Consider the following 14,810-nt stretch of genomic DNA (forward strand, 5'->3'; position numbering starts at 1 on the left):
CATTTAACTGAAAAAATCAAATTAAGACAGTCTCACATTTACGGGACAGGCTGCTGGTTTGCTGCTAACTCCGCCCAACAGCGTGAGTTCCGGCGTACGCCGTGTGTTTTAACATATCTACACTTATCTGACGGGGAAATACCTTCAGGCCTGTGTCATCATCATGTGAAGAGCAACTTATGTAAGTGGTGTCACAGCAAAAGAATACATGAACATTTTCATTAATACTTTATTCGCTTTACACTGTAAAGATAAGAGAATCAGAGATGCATCAGAAATGCTTTAAACTAGGCCATGGTACATTTCTTGCTAAATTATTTTGGTTTGTTTTGGTGACATGCAGAGAGGTAACATTCAAGATGCTGCAGGGCTGCAGGTCAAGGGAAACATTCACTGAGGCAACTGTCCCAAACCATACTACTACAAACCAAAACTACATGAGCCATCATTTCATAACAATTTCCATAACCAGCTGTCATGCAACAAAGTTACAGGGTAAGCCGTCAAATCATTTGGGCTAAAGTTCATATACGTCATATCAATGGACAGCACTGCTTGTGACGTTGCTTTTTAACAAGTGACCAACAACATGATGATCACAACCTGGTTTTATAGATCCACATTTTAGCACTCGGATCTAAAACTGCAGAAGTATTAGTGCGAGGCTCAGGGAAGGTTTCCCTTCAAATCAGCTGCAGGTCAGCTCATACACTGGTGCTATAAATGTACCATATGTCTTCTTAAGACGGGCTGTGGAAATACAAGAGGCACATATTCACACTTTTGCAGAAACAAATGTGTTGGTTAATACATGTTACGTTTAAGAAAAACAAGACACAGAAAGCTGTTATTTCTAACTAAGGCAGGAAGGAGGATTTGATGAATCCCAAACAGTTATTATGTTTCCACTGATGGACAGATCTCAACACAGCTGTCAGTGACACGAATCCCATACCATCCTGCCCAGAACTGTGTGTCTTGTCCTCCATGAGTAAATCGGATGTATCTCACTCCTGGTCCATAATTCTGGAAAACATGGGTCATCTGAAAAATAAAAAGAATCATTACTTCTGAAGTTGCCACTGGGCTCTTTGCCTCCTCTGAACGTCATTGTAATGATAAACGCCTCACACTTTGTACAAACCTGATTCCATTTCTGATCGTTCCACTGCTCAAAGTAAACTGTTTCAGGAGCAAAGGTGTGGACGGGCCTCTTATTTTGATTCAGCAACTCTACACAGATCTCATACTGACTGCCACAGTCCCACCGTGGTGCATACCTAATATAACACAGACACACAAGCATGTCTCTATGTACAGTCCTGGATAAAAACCTGGTGCAGTCTGCAAGTGATATTTGTTTTACAGGTAGACAATGAGCCCACACATACGGCCAAATCAACACACGTGTACTTTCACAACAACATTAATGTTATGGATTGGCCGAGTCGAAGTCTTCGACATCAGTCTGATTGAGAACTTGTGGATAAACTTAAAAAGGGCTCTTCACTCACGATCCCCATATATCCAGACGGAGGTTGAGCAGTTATGCAAAAAAGAACATGGAAGAATTTCCATGCCCAGATGTGCACAGCTAATTAAGATGGACTCAGTGCTTTAATTGTTTCCAAAGGTGCATCTACTAAATAGTGACTTGAAGGAGGTGAATGCCTATGAAATGAATGTAATTTTACGTTTCATGGCTTTAATTTACTTTATTATTTGAAGACATCTGTTTTGACTTTCACATTAAAGTGTGCTAATGGGTTAAAAGAGTTAGATTTACAAAAACAAATCTGTTACAGTTAAATAGCTTAAGATATATTACTTACCTGTGTCTATTGAACTTAGTTCAAACACCATAGGATGTATAAACATAGCATCTTTCTCCTGAGGATTGTTGTATTGTGCCCCAGTTTATTGGGGAGCCAGTGTTCAAAGGCCACTATTTGCCTACCACTGTAGTAGAAGCTCATTTAGTCTGAGTGATTTTATTCATAATATTTGTCTTAATAGTAACAATAACAAGAATTATTTAACAATTAACTAGAACATACTGTGAAAGTATTTCACGTGTTTTTGTTCTTACCAGTCAGATATTTTGATGTCTGGCTGGAAGTGATCCATAAATTCTGGGTTGTAACCTTCTCTCTCCAAATCTATGAGCTGTGACTTCTTGCACATACTGTAGAAAAGAGAAAATATTTAGATCCTACATGAAAAAATACACTATTCTAATAATAATATGAATACACTGTGTAAATGCTGTGTTTTCTGATATTACATGAAGAATATGAATATACATGAATATGAAGAAAGAATGTAACAATACCAACAAAACCATATGCTGTGTACAGTGCTGGTAGAAAGTATTTGCCCCTTCCTGAACTTTCCTATTACACGAACATAACGCAAATTGCAGTTTTCAAATGATGATTTGATTTCTTAGGGGAAAAGAGCTGTACAAACTTCCCTGGCCCTATATGAAAACGTCATTGCATCTCTTCTTGTAAATACTCACTCAAATGAAGTGACAAAGTTTTTCTTGACTGTCACATCTGGGTGTGGTTCCATTACATCTTCTACTTTCCACTGATGACCGCCATCATGCAGTTTATTCCAACCCTTAAATTTATCTACAAAAAATATGAGCAGTGTGAGAGAAATGATTTGGTGGAAAACAACAGCTTTAGCACCACCGATTGTTGAGAAAACATTTGTGAGCTTCTTACCTTCTGCTCTTGGATTCTTCAGAAGGTTTCTTCTCTTCTTGCACAAGAAGTAAAACAACCTCCAGTCTTTGGGTGTTCTGGAAACATCCCGCAGGTGATATCTTTCTCTTCTGCACCTTTCCCTCCACAAATACTCACTGTCAGCCACTTCTTTCCACTGACGACACACCAGCCGACAGGTACAGACTACCTCCTTAGGAGGAAGATTCAGGAAGAGCTTCTCCAGGATCTCCATAGGAACAGAGAACAACTGTAGACAACAACAAGTCCACACATTAGCTGAAGATCTGAATAATCAGTTCTCTTTTTCAACACTGCTTAACCCCAGCATGTGAACTACCCCACATCAACCTTTCATCTCATTTACACAAACCGGAAATAAAAGTCTTTGAATATACGCATTATATTAAGTATTAAAATGCCAAGAAGTTGCACATATCATACAAAGCTGTGGAGGAGCTTTGAGGCCCCCGTGTCCATTTGAGCACCGTGGAAGACAAACGCATATGGCAGGTCCTTTTAACATTTAAGAGGGAGACAGGAGTCACATTACAGATATCTGAAATGTATTTCTGACTAGTCAAAACTCTAATTGAAGATATCCACAACTACATTTTGACTAGTCAAAACCACAATTAAATATATCTACAATTGAATTGCGACTAGTAATATCTCAGATTGCGATATCAAAAAAGGTAATTTAAGTATCTTTAAAATGTGGCCAATTACAGATATAATGTCATGGTGGGGCTTCTTGAAACTCTTCCAGCAGTTCCTCTACTTCCATGTTGGATAATGATTTACCCTTGATGCTGCTGTCTCTGTCTCAGACGCCGCTGTCTCTGTCTCAGACGCCGCTGTCCTGCTTGAGGAGCTGGAAGTTCCCCCCATAGCTTTTTTCCTTTTCATTCCCGGGACGAACCAGGCCACCTGAGGGAAACAGCCGACAGATCCTCCCTCGACGTGTTATTAGTCCATGTGTGTCCTGCTTTATAAAGCTGCGGTTCTGTTCAAACAAAAGCGAGGAAACTAACAAACAACCGACTGTTTCACTTTAGGACTCAGTGTTTTCCTGACTTCCCGGTCGCCGCAGCGTCATCACGTCGTGCGTAAAGTCGCGCTCGTTCTCGTCTCCAGGACGCGCAGCGTCGCCGTGTGAGCTGCAGATCTCCACGTTAAAGACGGTGTTCAGCAGAGAGCACTGCCTAAATGCTTCTATAACACACATGTGCAGTGATAATATGCAATAACCATAAAATAAACACACATTTGTTGCAGCACTGAGTTACTTTTACATTTGATCCTATGTCCTGAAACAGGCCATTTTTAAAGACATTCATTCTTTACCAGAATTAGAAGACTTCAATAAATGTTTGATCTCCGGTGAAACTCGTTCCTCACTCACAATCTGTCAAGCAATTCACTGACATCAAGTTTCTGTTCATTTAGACATGTTAGGACAAGCATGTTCCAACTTTTACATTGTGCTGTACAGTGGTTTAACAGATGATCTTCATGGCACACTGTTGTTAGAAGCTAAAATTTATTGGAGCCTTTTAAAAAACATTTCTTTAACATGTAAAATGACTGCAGATTATAAAGGCAAATATAACTTTAAGGCACAGTCAGGAAGGAGGATTTGATGAATCCCAAACAGTTATTGTGTTTCTACTGATGGACAGATCTCAACACAGCTGTCAGTGATTCGAAGCCCGTACCATCCTCCCCAGTACTTTGACTTGTCTCTCCCATGAGTAAATCGGATGTATCTCACTCCTGGTCCATAATTCTGGAAAACATGGGTCATCTGAAAAATAAAAAGAATCATTACTTCTGAACTTGCCACTGGGCTCTTTGCCTCCTCTGAACGTCACTGTAATGATAAACGCCTCACACTTTGTACTAACCTGATGCCATATCCCAATGTTCCACGGCCCAAAGACAATCGTTTCAGGAGCAAAGGTGTGGACGGGCTTCTTTTTTTGATTCAGCAACTCTACACAGATCTCATACTGACTGGGACAGTCCCACCGTGGTGCATACCTAATATTATAACACAGACACACAAATGAGCATTTAGATGAGAGTTCAGTAATTACAGAGCCTCTAAGTATTCTGCCCCCTTGGAAATGTTTACAACAGTGAATCATAATATTCAAAACAAAATCAGGTTGATTAATCAGACTTTTTTTTTACATCAATTAACAGGAAAAGACTCTGATATTACAAGTATTATAAGTATCATTTAATTAAAAACATAAAACTGAAAATAAGTGAAAGTAAATCTAAATATCAATAAAAATTAATTGAACTCAATTTAAACTGAACAACCTGACAAACAAAGATAACAGAAGATACAGGGACGGTACTTTAGTGGGGACAGGTGTAACTAACCTCTCTCCTCTTTATGCTCATTCATATGCAGTAACGTGTTACTACTGGTTCCTCCACAGAGCTACTGAAGTAGACATTTTGGGGGAAAACTTGTCACTATCACTGAGCACTTTGTGATAAAAGTCATCTGTTAAGTGCCACAAACGTTTCTGTCCTGATAAACTCTATCCACTACTGTAAAAAGTGAAAACTTCCAACTGGCTGTTTACTTCATGTAGGGACTGAAGGTGCAGCCATGAGCTACTTCCTCATTTTTTTGTCTCCACGTCAGCAACAGAAGTGGCTGGAAAAATGATATTTTCAGGTTGTCCATGTGTCTGTCCCATTTATGTGGAAAAGCGAGCTCAAGAATACCTTGAGGGAATTTCTTTAAATTTGGTCCAAATGTCCTCATTTATAAAAACCATACTGCACTTCTGCTTATAGATCTTTCTAGTTCTTAAACACTACGCCTTAAATTGTCATTATATTGTATTTTCTACCATTTTTAAAAATCAGTACTCCTATATGTTGTTATTGGCAACAGATATTATTGTTTTACTCCACTGTGCTCATGTTTGTTGTTCTTACCAGTCAGATATTTTGATGTCTGGCTGGAAGTGATCCATAAATTCTGGGTTGTAACCTTCTCTCTCCAAATCTATGAGCTGTGACTTCTTGCAAAAACTGTAGAAAAAAGAAAATATTTAAATCCTACATTAAAAAATACACTATTCTAATAATAATATGAAACCACAGAGTAAATGCTGTGTTTTCTGAGACTTTCCTGGTGAATACTCACTAATATGAGTTTGAGGATTTATCATAAACTTTTTCCAATATCTTCCAACCCAGAAGTTGATCTACAAAAACATGGAGATTATGAGAGAAATTATTTGATGTTCAGCAAGAAGACTATAAAACACCAGCTTTGATGTTATTAAAGATATTAAACGTTTGTGAGCTTCTTACCTTCTTCTCTTGGATTCTTCAGAAGGTTTCTTCTCTTCTTGCACAAGAAGTAAAACAACCTCCAGTCTTTGGGTGTTCTGGAAACATCCCGCAGGTGATATCTTTCTCTTCTGCACCTTTCAGTCCACAAATACTCACTGTCAGCCACTTCTTTCCACTGACGACACACCAGCCGACAGGTACAGACTACCTCCTTAGGAGGAAGATTCAGGAAGAGCTTCTCCAGGATCTCCATAGGAACAGAGAACCACTGTAGACAACAACAAGTCCACACATTAGCTGAAGATCTGAATAATCAGTTCTCTTTTTCAACACTGCTTAACCCCAGCATGTGAACTACCCCACATCAACCTTTCATCTCATTTACACAAACCGGAAATAAAAGTCTTTAAATATACGCATTATATTAAGTATTAAAATGCCAAGAAGTTGCACATATCATACAAAGCTGTGGAGGAGCTTTGAGGCCCCCGTGTCCATTTGAGCACCGTGGAAGACAAATGCATATGGCGGGGCCTTTTAACATTTAAGAGGGAGACAGGAGTCACATTACAGATATCTGAAATGTATTTCTGAGTAGTCAAAACTCTAATTGAAGATATCCACAACTACATTTTGACTAGTCTCAATTCCAATTAAAGATATCTTTAATTGGCCACATTTAAAAGATATCTCAATTACTTTTTTGATTATCGCAAACTAGGATATTACCTATTAGTCATAATTCAATTGTAGATTACTTTAATTGTGGTTTTGACTAGTCAAAACAATATAGACATCCTGTATAGGTATTTACAGACACCGTTTAAACATAAAACGGTTAGATTGACTATATATAATTGCATTTTAGATATATAAAATAGCATTTAAACAAGTCAAAATTACAATATGACTAGTCAAAAGTATAATTCAAGATATCCACAACTGTATTCCGACTGGCAAGAATTACTGTTTAAGATATCTACAATTACAATTTGACTAGTCACAATTCCAGATATGTCGGTGACGTCAGTCACGTGATTTTTAGACATCCAAAATTACGTCATATCGTCACACGCTCCGATTTAGCATTTATTAGATATCTGTAATGTATTTCTGACTAATCAAAATGTAGTTGTGGATATCTTCAATTAGAGTTTTTACTAGTCAGAAATACATTACAGATATTTGTAATGTGAACTCTTTTGGTCCAGAAAATGCTCAATCGGCGCAATGGCATTGGTGACGTCATTTCTGATATCTGCAAAGGAATTGTGACTAGTCAAAATGTAATTGTAGATATCTTCAATTATAATTTTTTCTAGTCGTATTATAATTTCAAATAGTCAAAATACTATTTTAGACACGCTAAATGTGATCATGGATATTCACTTTAAAACACTTAAATGTTAAAAGGACCTGACATTTATGCATTCGTTGGACAAACTGATGGCAGCTCACTAAATACTGCCTGAAACAGACTGATGTCAGCAGCAACAGTGAAGAAGCTGCTCCACGACGCTAGTTTCAAAGACAAAGCCACGTCCCAGACTGGTCAATAAAAACCAGGACCGAGCAAAAGAACTGAGACAGACTGGGGGGAAAGGGTGTTATGGACAGGCCTATTTAGGGTCATGGTGGGGCTTCTTGAAACTCTTCCAGCAGTTCCTCTACTTCCATGTTGGATAATGATTTACCCTTGATGCCGCTGTCTCTGTCTCAGACGCCGCTGTCTCTGTCTCAGACGCCGCTGTCTCTGTCTCAGACGCCGCTGTCCTGCTTGAGGAGCTGGAAGTTCCCCCCATAGCTTTTTTCCTTTTCATTCCCGGGACGAACCAGGCCACCTGAGGGAAACAGCCGACAGCGTCCAGCCGCTGATCCTCCCTCGACGAGTTATTAGTCCATGTGTGTCCTGCTTTATAAAGCTGCGGTTCTGTTCAAACAAAAGCGAGGAAACTAACAAACAACCGACTGTTTCACTTTAGGACTCAGTGTTTTCCTGACTTCCCGGTCGCCGCAGCGTCATCACGTCGTGCGTAAAGTCGCAGCGTCGCCGTGTGAGCTGCAGATCTCCACGTTAAAGACGGTGTTCAGCAGAGAGCACTGCCTAAATGCTTCTATAACACACATGTGCAGTGATAATATGCAATAACCATAAAATAAACACACATTTGTTACTTATACATTTGATACTATGTCCTGAAACAGGCCATTTTTAAAGACATTCATTCTTTACCAGAATTAGAAGACTTCAATAAATGTTTGATCTCCGGTGAAACTCGTTCCTCACTCACAAACTGTCAAGCAATTCACTGACATCAAGTTTGTGTTCATTTAGACATGTTAGAACAAGCATGTTCCAACTTTTACATTGTGCTGTACAGTGGTTTAACAGATGATCTTCATGGCACACTGTTGTTAGAAAGCTAAAATTTATTGGAGCCTTTTAAAAAACATTTCTTTAACATGTAAAATGACTGCAGATTATAAAGGCAAATATAACTTTAAGGCACAATCAGGAAGGAGGATTTGATGAATCCCAAACAGTTATTGTGTTTCTACTGATGGACAGATCTCAACACAGCTGTCAGTGATTCGAATTCCAGAGACATCTCCCCAGTACGATGCGTCTCTCCCTCCATGAGTAAATCGGATGTATCTCACTCCTGGTCCATAATTCTGGAAAACATGGGTCATCTGAAAAATAAAAAGAATCATTACGTCTGAAGTTACCACTGGGCTCTTTGCCTCCTCTGAACGCTATTATATTGATAAACGCCACACTTTGTACAAACCTGATTCCATTTCGCACTGTTGTCCACCCAAGCGAAAACCGCTTTAGGAGCAAAGGTGTGGACGGGCTCCTTATTTTGATTCAGCAACTCTACACAGATCTCATAGTGACTGCTATTTTCCCACTGTGGGTCATACCTAATATTATAACACAGACACACAAATGAGCATTTAGATGAGAGTTCAGTAATTACAGAGCCTCTAAGTATTCTGCCCCCTTGGAAATGTTTACAACAGTGAATCTTAATATTCAAAACAAAATCAGGTTGATTAATCAGACTTTTTTTTTAAACATCAATTAACAGGAAAAGACTCTTATATTACAAGTATTATATAATTTGATCTAAATTAATTCTTCTTCTTTCTGCTTTTCCCATCAGGGGTCGCCACAGCGAATCATCCTTTTCCACCTCACTCTGTCACGGACATCTTCTACCCTAACACTAGCCGACCTCATGTCCTCTGTTATAACATCCATATATCTCCTCCTTGGTCGTCCTCTTGCCCTCCTGCCTGGCAGCTCCATCTCCAACATCCTTCTACCAATATACTCACTATCCCTCCTCTGAACATGTCCGAACCATCTCAGTCTGGCCTCTCTGACTTTGTCGCTAACACAGGCAACGTGAGCCGTCCCTCTGATGTACTCGTTCCTTATTCTGTCTAACCTGGTCACTCCTAAGGAGAACCTCAACATCTTCATCTCTGCTACCTCCATCTCAGCCTCTTGTCTCTTTCTCACTGCTACCGTCTCTAACCCATAGAGCAGAGCTGGTCTCACCACTATCTTGTAGACCTTTCCTTTGAGTCTTGCTGACACTCTTCTGTCACACAACACTCCTGACACTTTCCTCCACCCGCTCCAACCTGCCTGCACTCGCCTCTTCACCTCTTTTCCACACTCTCCATCACACTGAACTGTTGACCCCAAGTACTTAAACTCCTGCACCTTCTTCACCTCAGCCCCCTGTAACCATTTCTACCTTGATCCCTCTCGTTCAGACACATGTATTCTGTCTTACTACGACTGACCTTCATGCCTCTTCTTTCCAGAGCAAACCTCCACCTTTCCAGCTGTTCCTCCACCTGCTCTCTACTCTCACTGCAAATCACAATGTCATCCGCAAACATCATTGTCCAGGGTGATTCCTGTCTGACCTCATCTGTCAGCCTGTCCATCAACATAGCAAACAAGAAGGGACTCAAAGCTGATCCTTGGTGTAGTCCCACCTCCACCTTGAACTCCTCTGTCTGACCTACAGCACATCTCACCACCGTCATACTTCTCTCATACATGTCCTGAACTAGTCTGACGTACTTCTCTGCCACTCCCGACGACCTCATACAGTACCACAGCTCCTCCCTCGGCACCCTGTCATACGCCTTCTCTAAATCTACGAAGACACAATGCAGCTCCTTCTGACCATCTCTGTACTTTTCCATCAACATTCTCAAAGCAAAAATGGCATCAGTGGTGCTCTTACGGGGCATGAAACCATACTGCTGCTCACAAATCTCCACCTTCTTCCTAAGCCTGGCTTCCACTACTCTTTTCCACAGCTTCATTGTGTGGCTCATCAACTTTATTCCTCTATAGTTGCTGCAGTTCTGCGTGTCACCCTTGTTCTTAAAGATCGGAACCAGAACGCTTCTCCTCCATTCCTCAGGCATCTTCTCACTCTCTAGAATCCTATTGAACAAACTGGTTAAAAACTCCACTGCTGTCTCTCCTAAGCACTTCCACACCTCCACAGGTACGTCATCAGGACCAACAGCCTTTCCACTCTTCATCCTTTTCAGAGCCTTCCTAACCTCATCCTTTCCAATCTCTTCTATTTCCTGCTCCACAACATCAACATCTTCCTCCCTTCTTTCCCTGTCATTTTCCTCATTCATCAGCTCCTCAAAATACTCCTTCCATCTTTTCTGCACACTCTCCTGGGTTGTTAGTACCTTTCCATCTCTGTCCTTAATCACCCTTACCTGTTGCACATCCTTCCCATCTCTATCTCTCTGTCTGGCTAGCCTGTACAAGTCCTTCTCTCCTTCCTTTGTGTCTAACCTGTCATACAGCTCATCGTACGCTTTCTGTTTGGCCTTTGCCACCTCCCTCTTCACTCTACGCTGCGCTTCCTTGTACTCCTGTCTACTTTCCTCAGTCCTTTCTACATCACACTTCCTTCTAGCTAACCTCTTCCTCTGGATGCATTCCTGTACTTCCTCATTCCACCACCAAGTGTCTTTACCTTCTTTCCTCTTTCCAGATGACACACCTAGCACCTTCCTACCCGTTTCCCTGATAACCTCTGCTGTAGTTTCCCAGTCATCTGGAAGCTCATCCTGACCACCAAGAACCTGTCTCAACGTCTGTCTGAATTCCTCACAAGTTTCTTCATTCTTTAACTTCCACCACTTGGTCTTCTTTTCAGTCTTCCCTCTCTTCTTCTTCCTGACCTCCAGAGTCATCTTACACACCACCATGCGGTGCTGTCTGGCTACACTCTCTCCTACCACCACTTTGCAGTCACTAACCTCTCTCAAATGACCTCGTCTACATAGGATGTAGTCCACCTGTGTACTCCTACCTCCACTTCTGTATGTCACTCTATGTTCCTCTCGCTTCTGGAAGTAGGTGTTGACTACAGCCATTTCCATCCTCTTAGCAAAGTCCACCACCATCTGTCCTTCCAGATTCCTTTCTTTTACACCAAACCTGCCCATCACCTCCTCATCACATCTGTTGCTCTCACCAACATGCCCATTGAAGTCTGCTCCAACAACAACTCTCTCTCCTCTGGGGATACTCTCTATGACCTCATCAAACTCACTCCAGAATCTCTCCTTCTCTTCTAACTCACAGCCAACCTGTGGCACATACCCACTGACTACATTCACCATCACCCCTTCAATTTCTAGCTTTATGCTCATCACCCTGTCTGAGACTCTTTTCACCTCTAGAACACTGTTTACAAACTCCCCCTTCAGGATCACTCCTACCCCGTTTCTCTTCCTATCCACACCATGGTAGAACAGTTTGTATCCTCCTCCAATGCTACGTGCCTTGCTGCCCTTCCACCTTGTCTCCTGCACACACAGTACATCTACCTTCCTTTTCTCCATCATGTCTGCCAGCTCTCTGCCTTTCCCTGTCATTGTACCAACGTTAAGAGTCCCTATTCTCAAATCTATGTTCCTGCCTTTTCCCTTCTCTCTCTGACCACGAACCCTTCTGCCTCCCCTCTTTCTTCGACCAACAGTAGTCAAATTTCCCCTGACACCCTGTAGGTTAACAGCATCGGTGGCGGTCGTTGTTAACCCGGGCCTCGACCGATCCGGTATGAAAGTCTTGTGGATGATTCGCATGGTTATTTTGGCAATTTTTACGCTGGATGCCCTTCCTGACGCAACCCTCTCTATTTATCCGGGCTTGGGACCGGCACAGAAATCACTGGCTTGCAACCCCTGTGGCTAGATTTGATCTAAATTAATTAAAAACATAAAACTGAAAATAAGTGAAAGTAAATGTAAATATTAATAAAAATTAATTGAACTCAATTTAAAATTTCAAAGAGTGGCAAATAAAAAAAAAAGTCATATAACATCTCAGAGTTGGCCAAAAGGCATGTGAGAGACTTTTAAGTCTACTGGAAAAAGGTTCTATTCAAATCCTGCACATCACCATAAACATACTGTAACTACCACCGCTGTGAAGCGTTGTGGGGGGCATTGTCCCAAGAGGCCAAAAAATAAACTGTAGCTTTATTATTTAGCCCAATGTAGCTGTACATGAGGCAGAATCTGACAGTGGAAAAGATGAACAACCTGACAAACAAAGACAACAGAAGATACAGGGACGGTACTTTAGTGGGGACAGGTGTAACTAACCTCTCTCCTCTTTATGCTCATTCATATGCAGTAACGTGTTACTACTGGTTCATCCACAGAGCTACTGAAGTAGACATTTTGGGGGAAAACGTGTCACTATCACTGGGCACTTTGTGATAAAAGTCATCTGTTAAGTACCACAAAGGTTTCTGTCCTGATAAACTCTATCCACTACTGTAGAAAGTGAAAACTTCCAACTGGCTGTTTACTTCATGTAGGGACTGAAGGTGCAGCCATGAGCTACTTCCTCATTTTTTTGTCTCCACGTCAGCAACAGAAGTGGCTGGAAAAATGATATTTTCAGTTTGTCCATGTGTCTGTCCCATTTATGTGGACAAGCGAGCTCAAGAATACCTTGAGGGAATTTCTTCACATTTGGTCCAAATGTCCTCATTTATAAAAACCATACTGCACTTCTGCTTATAGATCTTTCTAGTTCTTAAACACTATGCCTTATATTGTCATTACATTGTATTTACTACCATTTTTAAAAAATCAGTACTCCTATATGTTGTTATTGGCAACAGATATTATTGTTTTACTCCACTGTGCTCAAGTTTGTTGTTCTTACCAGTCAGATATTTTGATGTCTGGCTGGAAGTGATCCATAAATTCTGGGTTGTAACCTTCTCTCTCCAAATCTATGAGCTGTGACTTCTTGCACATTCTGTAGAAAAGAGAAAATATTTAAATCCTACATTAAAAAATACACTTTTCTAATAATAATATGAAACCACAGAGTAAATCCTCTGTTTTCTGAGACTTTCCTGGTGAATACTCACTGACATGCGGTGACAAAGTTCTTCTGGACTCTCTCATCTGGATGTGGTACCCTAACATCTTCTACTTTCCATTTATCATAACCAGTTTCCAATATCTGCCAATCCTGAAATTGATCTATAAAAACATGGAGATTATAAGAGAAATTATTTGATGTTCAGCAAGTAAACTATAAAACACCAGCTTTGATTTTATTAAAGATATTAAACGTTTCTGAGCTTCTTACCTTCTGCTCTTGGATTCTTCAGAAGGTTTCTTCTCTTCTTGCACAAGAAGTAAAACAACCTCCAGTCTTTGGGTGTTCTGGAAACATCCCGCAGGTGATATCTTTCTCTTCTGCACCTTTCCCTCCACAAATACTCACTGTCAGCCACTTCTTTCCACTGACGACACACCAGCCGACAGGTACAGACTACCTCCTCAGGAGGAAGATTCAGGAAGAGCTCCTCCAGGATCTCCAGAGGAACAGAGAACAACTGTAGACAACAACAAGTCCACACATTAGCTGAAGATCTGAATAATCAGTTCTCTTTTTCAACACTGCTTAACCCCAGCATGTGAACTACCCCACATCAACCTTTCATCTCATTTACACAAACCGGAAATACAGGTTGTTAGAAACATGTGATCTAAGCTCAGGTTGTTGGTCAGTTATAGTTTTGTGTTCTTACTTTTATTATAACACAACAATTAAACTTTTCATGCCTGTGTACACTGACTACAGTGAATCCACCGTCTGTCAAACAGAAACTAGTGTTAAATATAGAAAGTGAAAGTATTTAAATGAATTAAAGCTGGAACATTTGATCACATTTGCTCTTGTACAGCTCGTGTTACTAGAAACGTGCATCCATCTCAACTAAACTACAGCAGCGAGTTGTCTTAAATATCTTATTATTAACACATTATTCCTGCTGAGGTCTGCTGGAGCTCGTCATAGGCACAGATGCTAAATATGAACATGAAACGTGCACAGTCACATTTCAGCCGACAGTCATTACAAGTAGGTTATAATCCACGATAACAATACAATCGATCAGTATTTACACAGTATGATGTGAAGTGTGACAGACTTACACCGGACTGTACAGTAGCTGAAGACGTCATTCCGCCAGATGTTAGATTATCTATGGCTTCATTTATAATTCAAACACGGAAGTAGAAATTGTACTTCAACAAAAAACTGTGAATATACAAAGTGAACCAAAAGAAACTAGCGAGTTAAGACTTTAAAACAGTTCCCCTCATGGAAGAGCTGCTGATGGTTTTTATAAATCTTTAAATACTCTGTCTGGA

General features: G+C 40.5%; 3 protein-coding genes across 3 annotated transcripts; all 3 read right to left on the reverse strand.

Annotated features, from left to right (window-relative positions):
• Positions 1-211: 211 nt before the first annotated feature.
• LOC113166969 (F-box only protein 6-like) lies at positions 212-8,297 on the reverse strand. The gene is made up of 7 exons (XM_026367253.1): positions 7,921-8,297; positions 3,537-3,682; positions 2,733-2,982; positions 2,522-2,636; positions 2,090-2,185; positions 1,145-1,280; positions 212-1,044 (listed from the first exon to the last, which is right to left on the reverse strand). Exons 2-7 carry the CDS (start codon positions 3,639-3,641, stop codon positions 898-900), a joined length of 849 nt encoding a protein of 282 aa, XP_026223038.1. The 5' UTR covers positions 3,642-3,682; positions 7,921-8,297; the 3' UTR covers positions 212-897.
• On the reverse strand, positions 4,261-7,921 carry LOC113166970 (F-box only protein 44-like). Its single transcript, XM_026367254.1, has 6 exons — positions 7,754-7,921; positions 6,078-6,327; positions 5,908-5,968; positions 5,697-5,792; positions 4,640-4,775; positions 4,261-4,539 (listed from the first exon to the last, which is right to left on the reverse strand). The coding sequence occupies exons 1-6, from the start codon at positions 7,877-7,879 to the stop codon at positions 4,390-4,392; spliced, it is 819 nt and encodes a 272-aa protein (XP_026223039.1). The 5' UTR covers positions 7,880-7,921; the 3' UTR covers positions 4,261-4,389.
• A 177-nt stretch (positions 8,298-8,474) lies between the features above and the next one.
• Positions 8,475-14,786, reverse strand: LOC113166971 (F-box only protein 44-like). The gene is made up of 6 exons (XM_026367255.1): positions 14,592-14,786; positions 13,741-13,990; positions 13,517-13,631; positions 13,306-13,401; positions 8,852-8,987; positions 8,475-8,753 (listed from the first exon to the last, which is right to left on the reverse strand). The coding sequence occupies exons 1-6, from the start codon at positions 14,619-14,621 to the stop codon at positions 8,604-8,606; spliced, it is 777 nt and encodes a 258-aa protein (XP_026223040.1). The 5' UTR covers positions 14,622-14,786; the 3' UTR covers positions 8,475-8,603.
• Between the last annotated feature and the right edge of the window lie 24 nt (positions 14,787-14,810).

The sequence above is a fragment of the Anabas testudineus genome, chromosome 7 (genome assembly GCF_900324465.2).
Source record: "Anabas testudineus chromosome 7, fAnaTes1.2, whole genome shotgun sequence".
Taxonomy (NCBI): Eukaryota; Metazoa; Chordata; class Actinopteri; order Anabantiformes; family Anabantidae; genus Anabas; species Anabas testudineus.